General features: G+C 36.8%; 2 protein-coding genes and 1 long non-coding RNA gene across 3 annotated transcripts; all 3 read left to right on the top strand.

Moving 5' to 3' along the window:
• The first annotated feature begins 888 nt into the window (after nucleotides 1–888).
• On the top strand, nucleotides 889–3,941 carry LOC112189815 (pentatricopeptide repeat-containing protein At2g22410, mitochondrial). The gene is made up of 2 exons (XM_024329174.2): nucleotides 889–3,074; nucleotides 3,769–3,941. Exon 1 carries the CDS (start codon nucleotides 1,085–1,087, stop codon nucleotides 3,059–3,061), a length of 1,977 nt encoding a protein of 658 aa, XP_024184942.1. The 5' UTR covers nucleotides 889–1,084; the 3' UTR covers nucleotides 3,062–3,074; nucleotides 3,769–3,941.
• A 7,174-nt stretch (nucleotides 3,942–11,115) lies between these two features.
• On the top strand, nucleotides 11,116–12,017 carry LOC112188963. The gene has a single exon (XM_024328202.2). The coding sequence runs from the start codon at nucleotides 11,221–11,223 to the stop codon at nucleotides 11,683–11,685; it is 465 nt and encodes a 154-aa protein (XP_024183970.1). The 5' UTR covers nucleotides 11,116–11,220; the 3' UTR covers nucleotides 11,686–12,017.
• Nucleotides 12,018–21,563: 9,546 nt separating this feature from the next.
• LOC121051607 lies at nucleotides 21,564–22,778 on the top strand. Its single transcript, XR_005806220.1, has 3 exons — nucleotides 21,564–21,673; nucleotides 22,262–22,502; nucleotides 22,614–22,778. It is a non-coding gene; the product is annotated as an uncharacterized LOC121051607 (long non-coding RNA).
• The last annotated feature ends 3,405 nt before the right edge of the window (nucleotides 22,779–26,183 follow it).

Below are 26,183 nucleotides of genomic sequence, written 5' to 3'. Positions count from 1 at the left end.
ACATAAACCTGAAATCCTACTTATTACCGTCATGTTGTAATTGTGGCCCGATACAATAATCCTTGTCTCGGGTAAAAAGCATGACATAAATGATGATCAACTTGTACCAAATTGAGGCTTATTTTTAGGTTATTCATTGTGTTCCCAAGTTTTTCTTTTTTGGAGTCAACTATTGTGTTCACAAGTTAGAGCACACAAAATTGACTTTCACATGGTCAAAAACAAGCCCATTTGAGTCAAGTGCTCTCTTGATATCAAATGCTATGGAACCCAAAGTCATTTTGAGTCAAACAAGAATGTACCTCATCAAATGATAAAATTGAGAACCCTAAAAAATAACATGTTTACATAAAACTATATACTTCACGTACCTATTAAATTATATTAGTTGAACACTAACAATCTAACCCTACGTCTGGGTTCGAATTCCGCCAATGCTGATTGGAGTTAAATCTCAATCTATTCTCGGTGACCGGGTGGAGGAAGCGTTCTAACATAATCACAAGGCACTGATTAAGTCTCTGGGCCTAAAAAAATCTTTGAGGAACTATGTGATCTAATAACATATCATATCTAAACAACGATTTCTCCGGAGTACGGACGGGGAAGATGATTAACAGGAGGGCAAGGAGCGTCAGATGTGGGTGAACGCGTGGTAGGAGTAGTAGTGGCAGTGGGTGGCGCTGGGGACACGGGAGTGGATGCAGAAGGGGAGGCTCCGGGTGACGTGGCGGATGTTGAGACAATGATTGCTAGGTTCTGGCCGGACTGGCAGTGGCGTCCGAAAGTACAGATGTAGTAGTGGTCGCCGGCGGCGGTGAGAGTGATGTTGGTCGGGCCGGTGGTGATGGTGCTGCCATTGCTACAAAAGTGATGAAGTTAGGCATATGTCCCAAAAAGCCATATTCCACAACTTAAAATGCCAATGTCTGAAGGCACATAAACAACAAAAATGACATGTATCGCACATCATTGAAGTTAGGCATTTTTTCCCTTTATTTTTTATCCATCTTACATTGGCCCCCCCCGTTCACATCAGCAAAATTCAAAAAACCCGTCCTTCAAATCCAAATGCTCAACCGCCATGTACTTCCCCCTCAAGCATCCGACCGTTATTTCCCGCCTCTTTTCCTCTCACTCTCTGCAAACCAATGTCACCCACAATTTCAAGACCCAAATTCACCAAACCCTGCACCGCCTCGTAGAGCAATGCTCCTCCATGTCACACCTCAAGCAACTCCACGCCCAGATCATCCTCCACCAACTCACCAACCAAAACCTCACCCTCGGAAAGCTCATTTCCTTCTGCTCCGTCTCCGACGCCGGAGACCTCCGTTACGCTCACCTTGTGTTTGACCAAGTCCATCAACCCAATAAATTTATGTACAATAGTCTAATTAGAGGTTACTCAAATAGCAATGACTCATTCATGGCTATGTCTTTGTATTACCAAATGATAAATTCCGGGCTTGCACCGAACGAGTTCACATTGCCGTTTGTTCTTAAGGTTTGCGCCGGAAAAACGGCGTATTGGGAAGGCGTGGTGGTTCATGGCCAGGCATTTAAGCTTGGAATTGGGTGTCAAGTTTGCGTGCAAAATGGGCTTATTAATGTGTATAGTGTTTGTGGGTTGATACATTGTGCCCGGAATGTGTTTGATGAAATGTCTGAGAGAAGTTTGGTGTCGTGGAATTCGATGATAGGTGGGTATGCTGGAGTTGGTTCTTGGAAGGAAGCTTTTGGGTTGTTCAGGGAGATGAGGGATTTCGGCATTGAGCCTGATAAGTTCACATTGGTTAATTTACTTTCTGTTTGTTCACAGGCTTGTGATTTGGAGTTGGGGAGACATCTGCATCACTATATTGTGGTTAGCGGGATGGTGGTTGATCAGATTTTGAGAAATGCTCTGCTGGATATGTATGGTAAGTGTGGGCATTTGCCTTCGGCTCAGATGGTTTTCGACCAAATGAATTACAAAAATGTGGTTTCTTGGACGTCGATGGTTAGGGCGTATGCTAGACATGGGCGCATTGAAGTTGCGCAGAAGTTTTTTGATCAGATGCCACTGAAAAATGTGGTTTCTTGGAATTCACTAATTTCATGTTATGTGCGAGAAGGCCAATGCAGGGAAGCTCTGGATCTCTTCCAGAAAATGCTCAATTCTGGTGAGGTGCCTGATGAGGCTACCTTGGTTTTCGCTCTCTCAGCCTGTAGTCAAATTGGCGATTTGGTCATTGGAAAGGAAACCCACAATTACATTAGCAACAGCAATATAGCACTCACTGTAACTCTTTCTAATTCCCTTGTAGACATGTATGCAAAATGTGGTGCTGTTGGAACTGCTATAGATCTTTTTAGTCAGATGCCAGAAAAGAATGTAGTATCATGGAACATTGTTATTGGTGCCCTTGCATTGCACGGTTATGGATCAGAAGCAATTAGGATATTTGAGCAGATGCAAGAAGGTGGAATCTGTCCTGATGAGATCACCTTCATCGGATTGCTTTCTGCTTGTAGTCACAGTGGTCTTCTAGACTGGGGGAGATATTACTTTGACAGAATGAAATCTATTTACAGACTCTCTCCTGAAATTGAGCACTATGCTTGCATGGTTGATCTGCTGGGACGACGTGGGTGCTTAGAAGAAGCAATTACACTGATGAGAGGAATGCCAATGAAGCCCGATATTGTTGTTTGGGGTGCTATGCTTGGTGCTTGTCGCATCCATGGCAACATAGATTTAGCCAAGCTAATTCTAAAACAGCTGTTGGAGTTGGAGCCACATGGTTCTGGGCTTTACGTGCTTCTTGCAAACATATTTGGTGAAGCTCACAGATGGGAAGATGTCAAGAATATCAGGAAACTAATAAAAGACGGTGGAGTCATCAAGTGTAGAGCTGTGAGCTCCATTGAAATTGATGGTTGTGTTTATGAATTTATGGTTGATGACAATAGACATGCAATTTCAAGCAGTATATACTCCATGCTCGATCAATTGACAGATCATCTGAAGTCTCTTGTGTATAATCCTACTGCAATGTGTGATTTAGAGGAACCGTAGTGCTGCTGTATCAGTAAGTTAAACCCTGATAATTGTTTACATGTTAAACATTTTTAATGTAACGAATTACAACTTACAAGCAGGCAATTATTTCTTATGTATACCAAACCATGGAGCAATACACATACATTTCTGAAAAAATAACTACTTTGCTTTCAGAATTCAAGTTGAAGATTCATTCATTAGACATTAGCTACTGCAGAACAACATGAAAAGATTTACAAAACTATTCATTAGAGACTATGAGTTAACAACTCTAAAAAAATTCCAAAAGGTATCAGGTGTGAAAAGAAAATGTTCCAAATTGCAACTGAAAAGTATGAAATTGGAGAATCCTACTCCAGGTGTAAGTTAGACATATGACATAATCATCTAAGCACTCGGCAGTTGCTTAACAAAGAGACATATCTTCTATGAGCTGGTTTTTCCTTTCAGGAGTGTTCATCTATACTGCACAGAGCTCGAGCAACTGAATACAAACAGTTCTATTAGAGAAGAATCATTAACTCGGTAACCATGCAGCAAGAACCTGATGATATAGCCATATAGGTGATAAAATCACAGTTGTTGCCAATACTGTTAGAATACCATTTCAGAAAATATCAAAAGTGCATTGAAATTTTCTCAGAGCAAGTTTTTAATCAGTTCTGGCCATTTTGTTCTTCTCTACCACTTTCTAGTAACGTACATTCATAATTCATCTCCAGGCGTTCTGAGCTTCACATCAAACTGCAGCTAGGAACTGTAATATATACAGATCGAATGGAACTTCTAAAACTTTCCTACTTCGTGTTCAATCCAGTCCAAGTAAGTACACTAGTTGAGAAACTCCCTCTTTCCTTTCTCTTCTGTTTGATTGTATATGGAATTGTCCAGAGAAACTTTTGGATTATTGGACAGACCATTCAAATCCTTTTGCTGCAGATTAATAACAGAAACAAAATCCAATTAGGTACAACCCTACACAAGCATTATATGCAGCATTAACTGCGAATCATTTTTTGACAGCCAATTAATAGCAGCCTCTCTGCTCCAATAAAAACAAGAAGGATAAGGAACACCCAATATATCCCCCATTCTGTCAAGTTTTTTATGGGATCAATTGCATTATTGAGACTGAGGAGGAGACAAAAATTCTTTGTATTTGTCAAAAATATGGGCATTATTTAGTACTGATTGAACCTATGATAATGCAGAACCAATTTGACCACGGAGGAGTCTTCCTAAATCTGAGGGGACTAAGAGGTAGGGCCTTGACAACCTTGCATAGATAAAGTGCTCTGGAGGAAGAAGTTTCAAGGTAATGACACTGCCCAACTACATTCATCTAACATCTAAATTCATAAAAAGATTAAAGGGATACCTTGTCTGTCCTATAAAATTTTTATTCAAATCTAACAACTATGGTTTTAGTCTTAGATCGGATTCTTTTCCAGGGTTTTGTCTAGCTTAATAATCAACATATAATTGAGTAGGATTTGCCTTTTTCCGGTTGGTGGGGTTCATGGTCTGAGTTGCCAACATGTGTGTGATTCATATTCAATTCATTTAGCAAAGGAGAAGAAAAAAAGTCCAACCAGAAATTAAAGAAAATAGTATCTCATATCCTTACCCATTCTGCCATTCATGCATCAAATTTTTCATAAATGCTAGTCGCCTAGTCCTATATACTTCATAACCAATAATTTTCTTTAGAGAATAAGCAGTGGGTTTTTTTTTTTTTTTTAAATCCCTTGAAATAGAAAGATTTATAACCTTCACAATATAACTGGGCCTAGCCCAAAAGAAAACGACAAGCCCAATAGATGGCAGCCTGTGGATAAGGAATCCCCATCACACTAGGTTTGTTTGACAACCAACACACCACAACTTAATGGCGTATTTAGAGTGTCAAAAGAACATAAATTTTTGTTCTGATGAAGAAATGAACATAAATTTTTTTTTCCGGTGAAGAAAAGAACATAAAAGTTCACTTTAAAACAATTGCTGCAAATGAGAAATACTCTTTAAAAATCTACAAAGGAAGGCGGCCATTGGTGGTAGACATTTCTGTCAAAAAGACCATGATTGCTGCACCTACATGCATGCATGAGTGTCTTTTAGATTTTGGTGGGAAATGGGGGAGAGATGAAGAAGCTTCAAGGAAAGAACGGTTTTCGGAAATGGTCGATATGGGACATGTCAATAATTAAAAAGCCCTTAAAGCACCTTCATATATAATTAACAAAGCACGATTAGTTTACATATCTTTTTGACAAAGCATGGAGTACGTTTAGAATCTAGATATATTAAATTAAACTTAAGCATAATGTGTAAGGAGGCCAAGTAGGATTAGCTTTCTTTTCTTCAATAATCAAAAACATAACGAAGCAATTAAGAAACAAGCATCACATTCCACGAACTCCATTGCCTGTGTAGAATTGTCGGGAGTTTAAGCCTTTGGAGACAGTTTTGCAGAATTATATTCATTTCAATTATTTGGTAGTAGCAGGATCCATAATTGGTGATTCTTCCCTCCACGTACTCTTACTCTGTCTCTGCTGTCTATCTGTCTCTCTCTCTTTGTAATATGTGACAATTTAATTGAGGATAACATGCATGGCAAAAATGGACGAAAATTCAACTGGGTTTGGCTTTTTGTATATGATCAAGTTGAGCTAATCCTGTTGTGCTGTTGGTGTATGTGGGATTACAGTGACAACGAATCGTGTGTCATTTATGATAAGAAACTCAACCGCCATCTCCCTTCTCTGCCTTTAACTACCCTTCTTATCTGCACTTTCCTTTGACGATATCAAAAATTCTAATATGAACCAAGGTGTAGGTGGACTATAGGCAAAATGGAAGGTAAAATGGGGCATTTGGGTGGTAAAATAGCTGATTTTTTGCCTTAGTGCAGGTGGACCTTGGTCCACACAAGACTCTTTGTGAAGATATATAAAGAAGTTGTATTCAAGTATTTACCTAAGATCAAGGTGCTGGGTTCGAGTCATCATGGGAGTAGGAATGAAATCCTTTGATCTTCTTTTAAAAAGGAATAAAAAAAAAAAGTTGGATTCGAGTCCTAATTAAACAGTTTGCGTGTCAAGGTTATGTTGTTACCATTTTTTTTCAATAATGTTGGGATTAACTTACGGCCAAAAGATATGTAATGGTGGTGCTCATAATCTTGTTCGTTTTGTTGTTAGTAAAGAATATCGATTGTTTTAGTAAATGACAAGGTCTGCTCTGGTTTGAGGTTGACTGATTGATTTATGAACGATGTGATTGTGGTGTAAAATTTTCAGTTTGCATGAAATTATACATTTCATTGAATGATAATAACATAACACGTTAAACTATTGCGTAACGTAGATATTAAGATGATAGTTTGCGACTTTGCATGAGACACATAAGCTCAAAATTTAAGACAGAGAGAAACGATTTTAAAATGCTCAAGAACAGTACTAGGAGTGTAGGACAAGAGGACATGCATCCCGTTTATCAATATGGATATAAACATACTTACTGCACTTTGTATTTTCTGTAATGCAAAGCAGGAAGAAGTTTATAATGGCGTATTGGCGTTGGAGTAGAGTAATGACAAATTGGCAAGGCATTGCAGAAAAGGGCGGCCGAGTTTGGAAGGAAGCTCAGCTGATTCCTATCGTGCATAAAACAAGCAAGCAGTGCCGGGATACATGGAGCATGCAGATTGCAGCAGACTTGGGGCTCATACCAGCAGACCCAACTCGGCTCACGCCACCCTCCCTCTGTTGGATTCTCTCTCTCATTTAAGGCTTTGAGTGCTTATTACATTTTCCAAAGGCTCTCCTAGCCGTCGTCTTCCTCCTCCTCCTTCCTCCTTTCCACGTGCCTCTCCTCATGCATTGCAGCGAAGCACCATGTACTCCCACACCATGCCACGTTTTCCCTAGTTCCCATTCGTTTCATTCATTCTTCTTGGCCCTCTCTGGAATTTGGATTTTGCTGGATTCATTTTTCTTCAACTACCCTTTAGTTTTCCGATCCATAATAAACATGCATGCCAGTTAAGGGCATTATTCACTGATCTATCTAGAATTCTAGATCTTGCGTTACAATGTTCTCCGGCCCTAGTAATGATCACCTGCGTAGTTTGTCTATGGATCAGTGACATGAGTCCAGTCACTCACCTACTCCATGTGAAACATGGGGTTGCTTGGTATAAGTAATTTAGCAATGTGAACAATTAACATGTGACCATTTGCAGGTGTAATTACTGCGACTTGCAATTTATGGAGGGAGAGAATTCACCCTAATAGATCGGGTCGAGTTACCCTATTCTGTTTGACTTTCCTTGTAAATATTGAAGAAACCTGTTACTTTATGAAATATTGTTATTCTCATAAGTTCAGTTTTTTTTTTAGAGAACGGAATTATGTTCCATTAATATAACGACATCTCTCAGTCAAGTTAGAGGAATTCGAAATTTCCTTATATTACAACTCAATGCACAAAGCAGCCTACATAAAACAGAGTTACCAAAGTAGATCCAAACAAACTTAAAAAGAAAAAGTAAAAGAACAAGAAGTAAAAACTCCTACACCTATCTAATCCTAAGTCAGAGCCACTGAACTGACAAGCATTGACGCCTAAGACCATCCTGGTGTACATCATCACTCATCAAGCAGCAAACAGCTACAACCAAGGGCCGAACAAATTGAGGATACTTATTGAAAGCAGGTAAAAAAAGAGGTCTCAGCCACCTCTTAACAGCCCAAAACAGGCCCAATCCAAAAGGTGAAAAAAGAAAAAGAACAGCCCAGCAACCCAGACTGGCCACAAGCCCATTGCCCTAGGTCCGGCCCAAGCCCCAGACTGAAGCTAGGATCCGAACTGGAAAGAGACCTGAAACCAATCTGTCACACCTCTAACGCCTCCTGAGCCAATGTCATTGCCATCACCGACCCAGAAGACTCCATTCCAATCAAAGCTAAGGCCCCAACCTTCATTCACACTCCAGATCAACCCACCGCGAGCCATCGGAGCTAATAGCTCATCACCGATCCAGAGGTTGATGATCCTCCGCCATTGATGGTTTAGAGATCCGCCCGACTTGGACTCAAGCCACTACCCATAGACCGATGCAGCACCTGTCCCCGACCTGAAAGTCAAAAGTTCAAAACACCTCGCCTCTCAGTCACCGCCGCTCTGATCCACAACCACCCAAACGAAGTCAGATTGATGAGTCAATCTGACACCGGCACTTACCCAGCGACCGCATGATCTGGTTTAGGAACGAAACCAAACACAATCAGGAAGCCTCCAGACCAGAAGCTTCTTGCCATCCACACAATCGATGTTGAGTACCCGCCCCGCGATGCAGCTGTACGTCGCCTCCAGTTGAAACCTATGTTTTGAAAACCTAGGTCGCTCTGAGAAGCTCGGAGACGCCTCAAACTAATGACATAATTTATTTATTCTCATAAGTTAACTTCTCATGACTGTTTTACAATCAAGTGCTAGCTGAAATTGGTTTCGAATTCTAATTACACTTTTTTAATGTTAACTAATGATCATTGTGGTGCTATTAGGTTGTCATGGGCAGCTTTGAGAGTTTATGTGCTATGAAGGTTAACTCCAGAGAATAAAGAAAAGTAATTTTTCTGTACAGAATCTTTTACAATGTATACTTCAATATGTGCAAGTAAAATTTTTGTAAGGAGAAGCCTTTTGTCTTTTGAAATAGAAAGAAGAAAAAAGATGAGTGGAATCCACAAGTTATGAAAAGTAGAGAAGGTAGAAATCTTGGAAGAGAAAACAGGAAAGAATACTAGCATTAGCATCATATCAGCTCTAATCTGAAAAGATCTAAAGTTCCTTTGAGGCAAAGGAATAGGTTCAACATTCTTAAGGAATGAATTCTATGAGTATCCAAAACCAACATAACCGCTATTGTTTTGCATATCCAAGAGAAAGGGTAGTTTTGTGTCACATTTATCATGAGGTGTTACTAGAATCACTTAATCTTTCTTTTCTATCCTTTCTTTTAAACTCCTCAATCCAATCTTTTATGATGAATTACTGTTTCTTCAGAAAGAGTGTAAGAGCAAGTGCACCGGTGCTCTTTTGCCCGGGCACCACCTCAGCATTCCATGATTTTGACTGGGCAAGCTCCATTTTTCCTCTCCACCGGGCCTGTTTTGCCTGGGCAGGATTTGCCTTTGTTTGACCAAGGGCAAGAAAAATGTCAAGCCCATGCCTTTTTCTTTGCCCAGGCTTGGCTTGCTGCCACCTTGGCCTGCAGCAGAACATGGCTGACATCACAATGGCTGCGCAGAAGGAGACGCGACAGAGAGACAGCGTGAAGAGCACGGGCGAATGGTGTGCTGCCACGTCCAGTACAGTAAAAAATGAACAGTAAAACGGTGAACAGTAGACATGAACAGTAAAACGGAACACTAAGTCAGAACAGTTAAATCCACTGGGTGAACAGTGGATTATGTGAACAGTAAATGTGAACAGTGAAAAGGAGTGAACAGTGTTGACCGGGCAAGAAAACAACGGGTGCAAACCCATGTCCAGTGGCAGTGAATAGTAACTTGACCGGTCGAATTCTTGACTTCTCGACTTTGCCTTTTCTTGACTACGGGTGCACTTGCTCTAAGAAATTGTACGGCTAGTACTATATTCAAACTTAAATAAAGGTAAATGAAAAGTAAACAACAACATGGTACGTTTAATCAACATCAACGAGATCACATTTATCCTTTGTTCGCAAACCCTATACCGCAGGTCACTTTTATGATATCTCTTGTATCTTTCATCAAAGAAATTCATTTCTATCTTCCTTTGTAAATAAAAAAAAAAAAAACTTGTGCAACGAAAAGGGTTCGTCTTCACAAGTAGCATATGATCACACATAAATGTCTCGACTCTTGACCCTATATTAGTCAAAATTTTCATGAACTCCACTTTCAACACGGAATTACTACCCAACCTCTCTACTTTTTTGAAGGAATCAAATTCTCTATGTTACAAAACAAAATTATTGGAGAGGAGTCTAAGCCAAAGGCTCTTACACACGTTTATTGGTACACCATCACTTGTTCACATCATGCTTTGGTGGTGAAAAGCTTTCTTCCCATATTTGGGGTACAATTTTTCCCCTCGTACAGCACCTTTTGACATCACTACACATATAGGAGTTACACCCCCATACCACTTCTTCTACTTCCCAACAGATCACTTATTGTCCTTCTCACTATGTAACATAGTGAGGTACATGCACCACGCCACACTAGTCTTAGTCTTGTGGGCAACAAGCCAACAACTTTAAACCCAAGTGAAAAAAGTATAGAGCTAGTGGGCATTGGCATTGGCATTGATTAAAAGGTCTATCACCATCCCATTGAACCGTTTACCTTAACATTTGCTTTGGGTCAAAAGTATCTATACTTTGATTCAAATCTTTGATCGGCAAAACGTGTTTATTCTCCTCACATTAAGATTTATACATGTAGAAGAGTCTCTCTGTCTTGATCAAGATAAATCGGTACATCACACGTCAAGTTTTCATCTATTTATTATCATTCATATTTAATTTAAGATTTAAACAAATCACATTTACGTGTATTTACTTAACATGAAACGAGTATACAGTTAATTACTTTTAAGTTTATGAGATTTAACTCCTTTATAGCTGGCCCTTCATCATTCCCAATTTCCCATCCGGATAAACTCGACTCTCCATCGGAAAAAAAGACCAACAAAATATCTCATTACCATTTACGGATTTACCACAAGGTACAATGCCCATATGACTCCTATAGTCCTATCTCTCTCCACAGTAAAAAATTATCCCTAGTCCATTAGTCCCGCCCCTCGTAATATCCCCACGATTCAGGGGTAAATACGAAAACACTCCCTTTTAAAAACCCTTGATACAACCTGTCACCACCAACCTCCAGCCTGGCCCTGCCCACTGATCTGAAAACATTGCTTAGCTACACGACAAATCCGACGTGGCACTCTTGTTCAAATTACGAGGGACCACCACTCCTCCTCCTCCGTCTCTCTATTTATACCCCCTCATTTCTTCTCCACTCCTCTCCGTGCTCCGATCTCGACCCTTCTCTCCTTCTCCCTAAATTCCAACTCCGACCCATTTTCCGGGACTAAATTCCGACCCGACCCAGATGGGAATCTGCAGCTCCACGAGCTCGACCCAAGTGGCCACCGCCAAGCTTATTCTACCCGACGGCAAACTACAGGAGTACTCCTACCCCGTCCGGGTTTCCTACGTCCTCCAGAAGCACCCCGCTTGCTTTATATGCAACGCCGACGAGATGGACTTCGACGACGTCGTTTCCGCCGTCAACGACAACGACGAGCTCCACCCGGGGCAGCTCTACTTCGCTTTGCCGACGAGCTGGCTCAAGCATCCCTTACAGGCCGAGGAAATGGCCGCATTGGCCGTCAGAGCCAGCTCCGCTCTCATGAAGAGCGGCGGCGAGAAATGCCGCTTTCGGAAAAATTCCGTTTCTCCGGTGACTTTTTCCGGCGAGGAGGTGAAGTCCGGCCGGACCACCGGCGGGGCGAGGAGGGGGAGTGGTAGTGGGGGGAGGAAGTTCTCGGCAATGTTGAGTGCGATACCGGAGTAGGGAGCGGTAGTTTGGGAATATTAAGGAGGAGGGTTTGTGTAAATATGGTGTTAATCATCTTGTGATTAAGGGGGGTTTAGGTAGAGTTTTAGCGGGGGGTCTCGGTGAATTACCAGAGGGTAATTTTTTTTCTTTTAATTGTTGTACCTGGCAACCATTTTTGGGGATGTGTCACAATTTTGGCCCTAGATGGTTTTGAGAAAACAGAAATTTCTCAAAATTCAAATCTTCAGAGCTCATTGACTTTTTATTTTGCTGAACTAATACTTGATTATTGTATTAAAAGATAAATAAGCTTGGGTAATATTCATAAAAATCGCTTTATTTTGTCAGTTGACGTAATTCAGTACGTACATAAAATTCTCAAAATATTCTCTTTTATTAAAACTAAATCGCTTTATCTTGTTAGCTAACGTAATTTATACAATGAGTCATTCACCTAAAATTCTAAAATGACCTGATACATGCATGACATTCTCAAAATTAAGTGTCATATGTAAAATTAGTTGAAAGTGCTGCCTAATGGTCATATCTGCTTCAACATGCCAAAATGTATTGTTAGTCACTTCCATAGAGCTCTAATATTGTTGATAATCAAAAAGGCAAGCACCCGATAGTTATATTTTTGGAAAAGTTAATTTTTGAAGCAACCACCGTGATGTTTACTCTAAATCTTTCATTTTGGTGGTTTTAGTAAATTGAAAGCTGTGGGTTTTATTATAAAACCGCCAGCTTTAAAATAATAATAATAATAATAATAGTAAATGGGGTGATATATAGCTTTAATTAGTTTATTAGCAAGAGGACCAAGAAATTTGACTGCCGTTTTCAAATCCTTAAATGGTGTAGGGTTGAATGTGGGAAAGCTAATCAAGTATGATAATTATGTGAAATATATATTTGATATAGATGTCACACGAATATGGATATAAAGTTATAAAAGAGTAGGAGAGGAGGTGTGCAATTAATTTGGCAACGGGATTTAGATGCAGAGAGGTTGATAATTAATCAACGCGTTATTTGTTGGTTAATTAGATTGGAAGAAAGGAATTTCTTTACAGCTGTGTAGCATGCAACTAGGGACCAACGCTAAGCCATAGCCATTAATTTTATGACCAAAACGGATGCCTTATGTATGTGAATCTCTCCCACTTGGCCAGTACTTTTTCGGATCAATTATGTGAAACTTTGGATTATCTAAACTAATAGTGATACGTAATAGTAAGAGTCTTGTCGAAATCGTATTGTGATAATCTTATCCAATGAGTTGTCTGAATATATTTTTGATAGCCAGATATTTAAGATAATTGAGTGATATTACCGTCTAAAGTCATATTGAACTAGCTGAAAGCTCAACAATAGTTTATCAAACTTGTAATGTGTATGAAAGCTACAATTTGCCAAATTCAATGTGAAGTAAATATCTGATTTACGTAATTAAACAACAACTTTTATTTTAGAAAATTAAGAACTAGTTTGTCAAAATCAATATTAAACGAAGTAAATATCATCATGTAAGTCATTGTTTAAGTGATATTTACTTATTGCCAGATTCAACAGATAATCTCAACAATCTTATCATTATATAATTGATGTGTTAAGCTAATTTTCTTAAGCTAACCATAAGTTGTAACATCAAATTACTCACGTTTGCAAATTAGAGATCAATCGGAGCCAAAGTTACTATTCACATTCCATTTGTCAACAATTAATCATTCGCTTACTCGAAAATGACTTGCATAAGAATAATTTTGATCCCAAACTGTTTCCACCGCTGCCGATCTTCTCATAGAATAGGATCGACGTTGATGTCAAACACCAAAAAGCGACGATCAATGATAACGAAATGGGAATTCAAGCGTACTTAATTTAACGCATGTGTTTATTATACCATAATGCCAAAACGATACCTAAAAACCAATAACCATCATCGTGATGATGATAATATAAAGATCGATCGAGAAGGGACAAGAATATGGCGCAGGTCATTTTCTATCTCCTTGGCATTGTTTGCCACATTGTTTTGGATCTTGGCCATGATAATAAAGACGTTTGGTTTGCTGAGAAGCTAGCTAGCTCAGCTGGAGAACATAAATGACGGTGAATCTGGGTGTGTATGAGACTGAGTGTGATATAACGACAGAGATGGAAACTGAGAAGAAGGAAGAAGGAAGAAGAAGGTAACGTACGCTTTGCATGGGATGCTTTCAATTTTGTACATATAATAATACACAGAGCTACAGCTGTTACGATATGCTTATTAGTCCATCACTCCATCTCGATCATATAGAATTTTATGGATATTTGTTGATATAAATATGTATATATGAGAGGTGGTCAGGAATTTGTGAAGGGACTTCTTGTCCTCCTCTGGTGTAGGTTAGTTTTCTTTTGGTGTAGGTAAATTAGTGACTGGGTTCGAAGAAATTGTGGTAGCAAATATATTATTATATAATGTTTTATCACTTTATGATACGTATATGTTAATAGGACACAAATTTACCATAGAAAGTTTCTTCCTAGCTATAGATACAAAAGCATGTCTTATTGATCAAGTCATTTCATGCATAAAATACAAGATTAGATGGCCAAGTTTTTTATAAGTTAAAATATGTGCTCAAATGACTCATTTGGTTATTCCAGTACTTTAGTGCAAAGTTTCACACGTTCGTTTTATTAAAACCCTCATAAAATATCACTGAATACGTTTTTGAAATGTTAAATTATCACTGAATACGTTTTCACAACTTAAGAAGATAGATTCCGGTCTCTCGGTTTGACATTATATTATGCATAGACACATTGATAACTTATGATTGTATTGTTCCTTATACTTATAACATTTTTTTTCAGCATAAATGAAATCACTTCATTGAATTACAGCAGTAAAATGTGGCCCAGAGTTTATAACTCCCACTAGTAGTGACTAGGGAGAATGTGGCTGGCTCTATTGGAACACTAGCTAGATTTGACAAGTTCTTTTGGAGAAGTTTTCTTCTTGATGTGACTCGGTAAACAAGTAATCCAAATGAACTTTTTGAGTATGTGAAAAACTAATTGAACATTTGAACCATGAATAATTCAAGTAATTTGGTACATAACAAGTACAGTCAAGCTTAATTACCAAAACACTAATCAAGATTAACAATGATACGTATACATCTTAAGTACGTGGAATGGAGAATAAAATTAGTCTTCAACAACAAGAAAACCAGATCATGGGGATAGGTTAAATGAGGGTAAAATGTCAGAGAAAGAATTTAAAAAGTTCACTGGCCTATAATTAACAATGTAGAAATGACCTGCTTCGTTGCTTAATTTACACATATTTACACAAGTGGGGAAGAAAAACCCCAGAAGGGAACAGATCAGTTTGAAATTTTCATGCTTCATCATTGTGCAGATTAAGCTAAGCTAGCCAGCTAGCTCATTGGAGAGACATCATATTCAATTGGCCAATCCCAACAAACTTCATAGTTATCCACAATCAGAATTACGTACTTAGCTAGCTGCTTACTGGGCCAAACCAAACCAAAAGCAAACAAAAAGATTAGCTCAGTAGCTAGCTAGTGCTGTAGTGGTCCTCAGTTTCTGGTGATGATCTTTTAGTCCTTTTAAGCTTCAAGGCTACAAAGCTAGTTAACTTGATTATAAATCCCAGATCGAATAATAATTGAGTTTGTTTATATATGCTTATGGGGCTGTACTGGCTCCTCGATCTTTCCCTCAGCTCGGAATCTTTCTGGTTTCTACGAAGAAACACGTTAGGTGATAGCACCGTACCAAAACACTCGTGAAAATATCTCACTCGGATAAGTTGTGGTAAAATTGGTAAAACCCTATCTTCATCGATATCCGACTTGACTTTCAATCTTGTTTTGGACAAACTCATTACTTATCCAACAGTGTTTTGGTGGTTGCAATTGAATGGTGCAAGTACCCCATTTATTTTGTGAAACTAATATATGCCAGTAAAGTTAATATTAAAAAGATTTACGTAAATAAAGAAAGAATTAACAATGAATATCAAATGTATTCTTTTGCTTTTTACTTATACATGTATGTATATATATTTATAGAGGCGAAGAAGTAGATTAAGGGAAGGAAGTATTGGACCGAAGTATAATCATTGTGCCTCCAAAATTTTATTGTTTGAGTTACGAGTTAAGAAAGTGAACAAAAGAAAATAACATTTTGGATTAATCTACCTAGATCATTTTACTATTGAGTATTAACTCTAAAATATTTTTTTATAATTGAAAATAGGGCTAAAATTACAAATAGAACCTTATAGATTATCGATGGTATATGAATTTTAATAGTTGTGACAACTAGTACTTAAACTTTTTTAGTTATTTTGAAGTAGTATCTAAGGCCACATTCGGTCATAAATCTAGTAAAAAAGATGAGTGAGGAGCATGTATCCTATTTAGGGATGTCACTCAGTCGGTTCGAATCGGTTATATGTATTACCAACTTCAAGACCAAAACTTTCGGTTTCAAAACTGAGCTACCAATTACCAACCAAAATTTTCGATTTTTAATTATATCTACCAAATTCGGTATTTCGGTTTTCGGTACTACCAACTTTAGAACAACTAATTCTTTATAATATAAATTAGAATGAACAAAACTAGGTTTTTGAATTTTATAGTCATAAACGTTGTATTCATCTACTAATTATAGCTTTCTTTTGTATATATGACATCAAGTTTTAGCAATTTTCACTAAAACTAGGTTATTTAACCATCTTTGACTAGGTTCCTTAAAATACATGTACTATTAATGTAGTATATGTAGTAATATTCATACTATTATAAATTTTTTTTGTTTATTTCTTAATATACATGTATGTGTATTGAAAACTGTAGTATATAAATCTAATATTTAGATAATCAGTAGATTCGGTATTTACCAAAACCAAACCAACTTTTTCAATAATTTTCGATTTCGGTTTTATCGGTCTCGGTTACCAAAAAATCGGTTTACCAAACCTAAAACATCGGTCGGTATTCGGTCGGTTTGGTAATTACAAAACCAAGTGGCAACCCTAATCCTATTTATCAAGGTTAAAGATGACAATTTGTAATAGTAGTTAACTGTAGCATGGCCCAAGTCACTATCTTCTTCTTCAATCTTTGATCTATGAAGCAAAAACCTAAAATTCTTATGTCAAATTAAATAATGAATGAACTCAAATATCAAACATATGCCTAATAAATGAGACATGTGTGACTCATGTGTTATTTTTGGCCGGAGTAGTGAGCAACTGTGGCTTTGGGTATCACTTCAAAAAAAAAAAAAATTCGAAGAGTACGTACATGCAGATACGGGTTGTGAAAATTAACGACTTGCCGAAAAACACTTGGCATTATAGTACTGCAAAATCGATCTTTTCGGGTCTTAATGCACAACGTTGCAGAGACTTATATACCGAGTAGTTTGGTTGAAATGTCAATCATTTTGAAATTACTAGTTTCTGCGAATCTGCACCAAGCACAAGGAACAGAGAATAGTTTGGATCTTAGCAAATTAATGGCGATTGGTGCTGCCTCCACTAAAGGCCTCTTTATGTTTTTGTTTGAGGCGGTGAAGATTCCAACCTTGTCACTTTGATTAGAATACAAAAGGAAAGGGGGCCATGTCTTATAATATATAATCCTATAATAGCAAGCATGAATATCACGTTCAACATCAGCTTATTTGCCCCAGCGATAAACCTACTTGTTTTGGCTTGCCTCCATTTTCGTCTTCATGCTTTTACCCCCCACACTCTTTTTCTCCATATCCTGCAAGCATTTCATGGTCTAGATTGCTTCGATACTAGAGCTCTTTGGATCCAGCTGTTGATATTATTCATGAGCTACGTGATGCATTTCTCTCCGTGAGAAATTTCGAAAAGCTTTCTACCGACTACCATTTCACAAAGGACGTGTACTGTATTATTGTCCATTGCTACAACTTCATCATTGATAACTGTGCTACTAGAGATATGTAAAGACAAGATATATCATGCGTGTGAAAACTTATTGATCGATACAGTGGCATAGCCAAAAATTTAGTTAAGAGGGGTCAAACTTACATAGCTAGTCGATTAAGTGAAAAAAATAAAAATAATAACCGACTCGATTTAAAATACTCTTTACTAATCTACAAATAATCACCTAATACAGTTTTTTTTATCTCCAAACTATTTTCCTATGATGACAAAAAACAAAAAGAAATATGCACATAAGGATGAGATAAACAAATCAAAGAGAGGAATAGATATACAAAAAGAAACACATTTGTTTGTAAGAATAAGGTGTCATAAGCTAGTTAAAAGTAACTATTTTATTACTTTAGAAGGGGCAAATTGAGTCAAGTAACTCATATTTTTCTTACATAAAAGCAAACACTTCAGGCAAAATAGAGTTCATCAAAGATGGTGAGCAGGGTCAATTGACCCTTCTGATATCCATGTAGCTACGCCCTTAGATCGATACCTTTATGGAGGTGTTTTATTTCCGATTTCTCGATTTGTACTAGCAAGTTAACCCATTTTTGTGATAAAAAAATATTCTGTTCGAGTATCAATAATTGTATACATAGATATTTTAGACGAAAGAACAAAGTAATTTGACTCATATTCACTTATGATATCTTCAATCATATTTTCTACAAATGGGAGATCCACCAGCATGGATGAAACTCTTTCCACTTGCTGAAAAAAAAAAAACAGTAAATACTATAATCGTGGAGTTAAAGTAATTTGTTTTCTCACTTTTTGACGGCTTCTTCATGTCATTTCAAGATCTTCAGCGCTAAGGAAACTATTAATAATCCTCTACAACGTGGATGGCCGGATTGAACTTTTTTTTTTTTTTTTTTTTTTTTGACAACATGCCGGATTGAACTTTGAAGTTCTTAGCAATTACGAAAAAGTGCGAAAAGGGCCATACTCTAAACGCCTAACAAGAGAATTGGGGACCCAAGTTGGGCCTGTGCAATAGACAAATGAAAAAAAAGTTAAGAAAAGGGACAATAATCAAAAGAGGGAAAAAGATCATGTTAAGAAAATTGAAAAAAGCGTCGGGCAAAAATGCTTTACTTTTAGGGTTCATGCATTTTGTTATATACTGCCAGCTCCTTCGTTCTTTCGTCTTTTTGGTTTAAGACAGCAGATTGCTCTTTTTAAGTGGAGTTTATTATATATTATATACAATGCATGCAATCATCGATGGGGCCTATATATCACAATCAATGTTAATTTCCAACCAGAATGTTGATGATTGCGTATTATTTGATGCAGTTCATGATGTGACTAGTTTGTTGGGAAAGTCAGTATTACACTATACAATTATATACTTCGACATCTAATTAAATAGGCCAGCATAATGAAAACATAAAGTTGGAAGGAGAGCACAGCCGCACAGAGACGATGATCCTGTAGGTGTATATATGCTCTATATTGATTGCATGCAGTAGCGTAATTAGTTCTTGGTATGAAATGGACACCATATCCATGTGGAGGATAAGATTGATGATGGATTACAAACCTAACAGGGCGATCTTTACTAATTTTTAGTTATCATCACATTCCAATATTTTTTAGAGCAGTGATCGAGTCAATTTATCGTTATGAGATAGTAATAAGAAAGTATAATAAGGCTGCTAGTACGTGTTGCATATCGACTCAAAACTATAGAAGAAAAAGAAAATAACATATGTCATTGTATTGCTGATAAAAAAAGAAGAAGGAATATTATTATCCAAAAAGCACACTGTTCCATTTATCTTTGCTATTATTATTATTATTTTTTTGAAAGGGATATCTTTGCTATTATTAAACAGAAGTAGATGATTGTGGGGGGACGTTAAAAGTGACGATTTTAGAGTATAAAACAGGGAAAAGATTGATGAGAAGAATATTATAGGAACAGGTGAAGCACACATTGAACGGAGATAATCAGAGAACTGTATTCCTACTTCTAAACAGGGACGTATCCTCATATATTATAGTTCGCAGAAAAGGATCGCAGGGCGTTTGCATTTCCCATTCTATAAAGAAATGTTTGAACGACTTGAACTTGATAGTGTTTGAAAAGTAAGTTATTAAAGAAACATAGATGAGCTAGAAGCATTGGGAAATCGATCATTTCGATCACTTTCAATTTGCAGGGAAGTTTGGAAAAGGCTGGATCTTTGACAATCGTGGTCACCATGAGCTTCTGATTAATTAAGTTTACTTAATTGTATTTTAAACCTCTAACGATGTTTACAGACAGGGAAGTTTGGAAAAGGCTGGATCTTTGACAATCGTGGTCACCATGAGCTTCTGATTAATTAAGTTTACTTAATTGTATTTTAAACCTCTAACGATGTTTACAGCTAGCTAGTTAGATTGTTTATGGATTATAGGAAATGGGTCTCTGACTCTATGAAGTCCCTTGCGATAAGAATGGGGGAATCTGCATTTTGAAATGTGTAGACAACTAGACATTAAGTGGGAGCAATTCAGATTTCTAAATACAAAACTATACTAATATGTGTTAGAGTAAGTTCACCCGTTGGATCACCAGGTCACCCACTATTCACTACTTTTTAGTGTTAATTTCACCCTCAGGGTCACGAGCACAGTGTATTTCGTGCCCTGGGTCACCCTGTACAGTGTTCTAGGTCACCATGGTGACCTGCACAGTGTATTTCGTGCATTGGGTCACGGACACAGTATATTTCGTAACCCAGAGAATGAAAACATACACTAAAAAACAGTGAATAGTAGGTGACCCGGTGACCCAACGGGTGAACTTGCTCTTAATGCTCATACCTTCAACATTATTTTAGCAAAATTCCATAGTCACATGCCAATCTTCATTAAACAATTTGTGTGCAAATTATGCACCATTATATAGTTCCTAGCTGCTTTACCATTCTAATCATAATTATTGGAATTTAGTTGAGATCTTGGTTACTTGTGTGTGTGTGTTTCGATTATTTCTCCATATCTAATTTAATTTTGATGTTTATGTTTAAACAAATAATTTTGGCTTTTGTGAACTATATAGTATCATTGTTGCCGGCCTCCAATCAGTTTGCTTTTCAAGTCAAAGAGTGGTTATCAGTAAACATCGCAAGATAATGAGGTTTTAGCCTTTGGTAATTGTAGTTGGTCACCGTATTTTTTTCAATAACACCGGATGTTGTGACAATTCAACATTTTACTTTCTTTTCCAAGTTTTATTTATTTATTTCTTATTCTTTTTATTTGAGTTAAAATAATATATTACATTAATCTCAGACTAGAAGGACACATATATAATAATTTCATATATTTGCATCTTGGTCAAGTAAATTGAAACAACTAGTACCATATAGTAGAATATTGACGCTCACAGGAATTTCAGCTAGAGAGATAAAAATTGGTTGAGAAACTTTCTCTTCCATTCCTGCATTTTCTCTTCCATATATAATTTTCAAATTTATAACTTATTTAGCATAAATTCCATAAGTTGTACATGAATTCTTAGGACTCAAGACAAAGTATTTTTCGCACTTAAATACGACGAATGTTCATAAAAAATACAATTACATTATAAAGTAAGTTAAATAAACAAATATATTAATCACAACAGCTTATATGAAACAATTTAAAGTTTAGAACATAAGAATATGTGATTTTAAGTCATCCTTATTCTTTTTATTACTCATGTTATAAAGTGTCCAAAGCCCAAGGCCCAAAAGTCCTTTTTGAGAACCTCACTGAGACCCTCCCCTTACAACAATAAAAGACAACCACAACCATCCCATCAGATCTAGATCTCCTTAAAACCCCCAAACCTTAACCACTACCACTCAGCCGCTTCATGTTGTCCGCGCCTCTACTCTCTCTTCAGCTGGTTCTCTTTACTGTTGTTATGGGTTTGATCTGGTTAGGCCGTTAGGGTCGCCCTCTCCATCCTCTGATCCGACATATATATGCACTAGGGGTTTGGTCGATTCAGTACTGGTGAGTTGTTCCAAACAAGCCGCATTTTCCTATTTTTGACTTTCTGTTTTTTCTATAATTTGCTTTTTCATTACATGAATTGTCTTGGTATATTAGTGTGTGTTTTTATTTATCATTGAAGATTTCTATTGGGACCTCCAAATCTGCTCATTTGACCTCATTCTATTATGAATTATTAAATGACATATATAACCTACTATAAAATGACTATTAAGGACAATAATTATACCAAAAAAATATTATATTTATTTTATGTTGACTTTCCAATTCAATAATATTAGAGTGTATTCCTTATTATTTTCCTTATCTATTTTCATTTTTCAATTTCACTACATACTCATTAAAGCATTCATATATATTTAATAAGAATTAAAAATATGATTAAGATCATGTGACATAAAAATATATGATATATATGTTTGAACACATATTGGTGAGGGAATTAAAACAAAATAAATCCTCTTATGATTTATGACCTAAATCTAAATCAATCCATTATATTTGCAAAAAAAAAAAAAAAAAGATTGGATATTGTTTGGCTCCAAAACCAGTATGGGTGCAAACTGTCTCTTTTGAGCGTGTGCGCAGGCGTGCCAGCACCGTGGGGTGCAGTCGTCGGAGAATCGCTTGACTTGATTTCTTCTCAAACGCCGTGGACGAGGAGAGCACCAACCTTGTCACCAGGTTCTTCTCTATGCCTTTCAGAAAAGGGCTTTGGTTGTGATCTCTTCGCGTCACCGAATCGATACTCAATGTTGTAGGCTGAGCAGAGTAATCACTGGGAAGTTTGGAGAAAGCACGGGTTTGGTCAAAGCGATGGAAGAGCATGGTAATAATATCGATCTCAGCCAAACTTTCTTCTGTGCTTTTGTTTTACTTATGTTTCTAATCAATTGTAGACGCTTGATCATTCATCATCTTTTCTGTTTCTTTTTAATAGATTACAGATAAAGATGGACACGCTCTCGAGTATCTGAATGATATCGAGTCCAGTAGGACAGCTAATTTGAAAGGATTTGAGCTGAAGTTCATCTTTGACGACAATACCTTTTTTATGAATAAGGTCTTGACTAAAAAGTATGAGTTGACGGGTGACAACGACTCTGTTTCCTTGAAGGCAATTGGGTAATTTAAGTTTATGATATTATACACTTGTACTGATTTTTCCTTTTGTTTCTTCTTCTTAAGTTTGTGTTATTTTCTTTAGGACTAAAATAGATTGGAATCCTTCCCACAACTTAACAGAGAAGAGCAGTAAAAGTTTCTTCAATTTCTTCAAGTCATATGCTAGTATGACATACTAGTATGTACTATAGAACTTTCCGTAAGGAAAACATCATCCTTAGTCTTCTTCACCTTATTCTCATGTTTTGCAATGGACATAAGTGCTACACACTTCGCAGCCTGTATTATCTGGATACGAAGCACTTCGAACAACAAGATTTTTCCATTTTTTCCGTTTTTTTTTTTGCATTACCTCAAAATAAATTTTGTTAATATGTTAATATATATTCTAATTGCCTAATTCAGCTTCTTATGTTTCTCTGTTGATCTTTTTTTCTTATATGAGTTTATTTTGAGATATGAATTCTTTGTTCTTTCTTAGATACAATGCAGCCTCTGCCTCTCACCTGGGAAGTACCAAATAGAGAGCATGTCCTCCATGGAATGGATGCTTTTCTTAGATGGTATCGCAACAATATTCGTATCATGTCCTCCGCTGCCTCCTCTTTCAATCCAAAATGTCCCAACAAATTTCAAGTTGAAGACCTCTCTCTCTCGAGGAGATAGCAGTGAGGAACTGAGGATTCAAGATTATATAGAAGGTAAGGAACTAAATTTGATTTTAAGAGCTCGCTCCAATATGATTTTTTCCGGCAATCGAATTTTACTAAAGGATCAAGGTGTTAGTTATAAACCAAGGAATCGTAAGAAAGGAGACAAGTTATGGTACTGTGATATTTATTATACACTGATTTTACATCTATTTGAACAAAAATTACAATTTAAATGAATAAAAATTACAATTTTGAGAAAAAAGTTACTTCATTCGTTTACACTATTTTAAAACCAAAATTACAATATTGACAACAAATTTGTTTAAAAATTTGTAACAAGGTCGTAGGTGGTGTAATTACCATTAATAGAACTAAGATTACATAAAATGGGACTCAAGTTACCACAGTGACAACAAATTTATTGTCGCATTTGTAAATGTGAGTATGACATACTAGTATGTACTATAGAACTTTCCGTAAGGAAGACATCATCCTTGGTCTTCTTCACCTTATTCTCATGTTTTGCAATGGACATAAGTGTTACACACTTCGCAACCTGTATTATCTGGATACGAAGCTCTTCGAACAACAAGATTTTTCCGTTTTTTCCGTTTTTTTTTTTTTTGCATTACCTCAAAATAAATTTTGTTAATATGTTAATATATATTCTAATTGCCTAATTCAGCTTCTTATGTTTCTCTGTTGATCTTTTTTTTCTTATATGAGTTTATTTTGAGATATGAATTCTTTGTTCTTTCTTAGATACAATGCAGCCTCTGCCTCTCACCTGGGAAGTACCAAATAGAGAGCATGTCCTCCACGGAGTGGATGCTTTTCTTAGATGGTATCGCAGCAATATTCGTATCATGTCCTCCGCCGCCTCCTCTTTCAATCCAGAATGTCCCAACAAATTTCAAGTTGAAGATCTCTCTCTCAAGGAGATAGCGATGAGGATTCAAGATTATATAGAAGGTAAGGAACTAAATTTGATTTTAAGAGCTCGCTCCAATATGATTTTTTCCGGCAATCGAATTTTACTAAAGGATCAAGGTTTTCGTTATAAACCAAGGAATCGTAAGAAAGGAGATAAGTTATGATACTGTGATGTTTATCATACACTGATTTTACATCTATTTAAACAAAAATTACAATTTTTATGAATCAAAATTACAATTTTAAGAACAAAGTTCTACATTCGTTTACACTATTTTAAAACCAAAATTACAATATTGACAACAAATTTGTTTAAAAATTTGTAACAAGGTCATAGGTGGTGTAATTACCATTAATAGAACTAAAATTACATAAAATGGGACTCAAGTTATCACAATAACAAATTTATTGTCGCATTTGTAACTGTGAGTATGACATTCTAGTATGTACTATAGAACTTTCCGTAAGGAAGACATCATCCATGGTCTTCTTCACCTTATTCTCATGTTTTGCAATGGACATAAGTGCTACACACTTCGCAGCCTGTATTATCTGGATATGAAGCTCTTCGAACAACAAGATTTTTCCGTTTTTTCCGTTTTTTTTTTTTGCATTACCTCAAAATAAATTTTGTTAATATGTTAATATATATTCTAATTGCCTAATTCAGCTTCTTATGTTTCTCTGTTGATCTTTTTTTCTTATATGAGTTTATTTTGAGATATGAATTCTTTGTTCTTTCTTAGATACAATGCAGCCTCTGCCTCTCACCTGGGAAGTACCAAATAGAGAGCATGTCCTCCACGGAGTGGATGCTTTTCTTAGATGGTATCGCAGCAATATTCGTATCATGTCCTCCGCCGCCTCCTCTTTCAATCCAGAATGTCCCAACAAATTTCAAGTTGAAGACCTCTCTCTCAAGGAGATAGCGATGAGGATTCAAGATTATATAGAAGGTAAGGAACTAAATTTGATTTTAAGAGCTCGCTCCAATATGATTTTTTCCGGCAATCAAATTTTACTAAAGGATCAAGGTTTTCATTATAAACCAAGGAATCGTAAGAAAGGAGATAAGCTATGATACTGTGATGTTTATCATACACTGATTTTACATCTATTTAAACAAAAATTACAATTTTTATGAATCAAAATTACAATTTTAAGAACAAAGTTCTACATTCGTTTACACTATTTTAAAACCAAAATTACAATATTGACAACAAATTTGTTTAAAAATTTGTAACAAGGTCGTAGGTGGTGTAATTACCATTAATAGAACTAAAATTACATAAAATGGGACTCAAGTTACCACAATAACAAATTTATTGTCGCATTTGTAACTGTGAGTATGACATTCTAGTATGTACTATAGAACTTTCCGTAAGGAAGACATCATCCTTGGTTTTCTTCACCTTATTCTCATATTTTGCAATGGACATAAGCGCTGCACACTTCGCAGCCTGTATTATCTGGATACAAAGCTCTTTGAACAACAAACTTTGTCTGACAGTGCTTTGGATGACATTTGTTGCATCATTGGTTGCAGCTGCTCGAGTCTCAACGTGTTTGCCTCTGACAGAGGTTATGTGGGAGGTGTCCTCACTTTTAGGCTAGATGATCACCAATTTGATTGTCGTAGGATGGGACCATATGGCCAACCGATCCCTCCTTTTATTGATGATCGCTTAATGATGTAGAGACTCATGGTGCACTATTCATATTATATGTGGAGTAGCATACTGCATATGTTAGCTTGATGGAAGACAAATTTTACCTTGACTATCCCTACATCATAATCA

Source organism: Rosa chinensis, chromosome 2 (assembly GCF_002994745.2).
Source record: "Rosa chinensis cultivar Old Blush chromosome 2, RchiOBHm-V2, whole genome shotgun sequence".
Classification (NCBI taxonomy): domain Eukaryota; kingdom Viridiplantae; phylum Streptophyta; class Magnoliopsida; order Rosales; family Rosaceae; genus Rosa; species Rosa chinensis.
The sequence above is the reverse complement of the archived record's forward strand: the minus strand, read 5'-3'. Positions and strand labels throughout refer to the sequence as shown.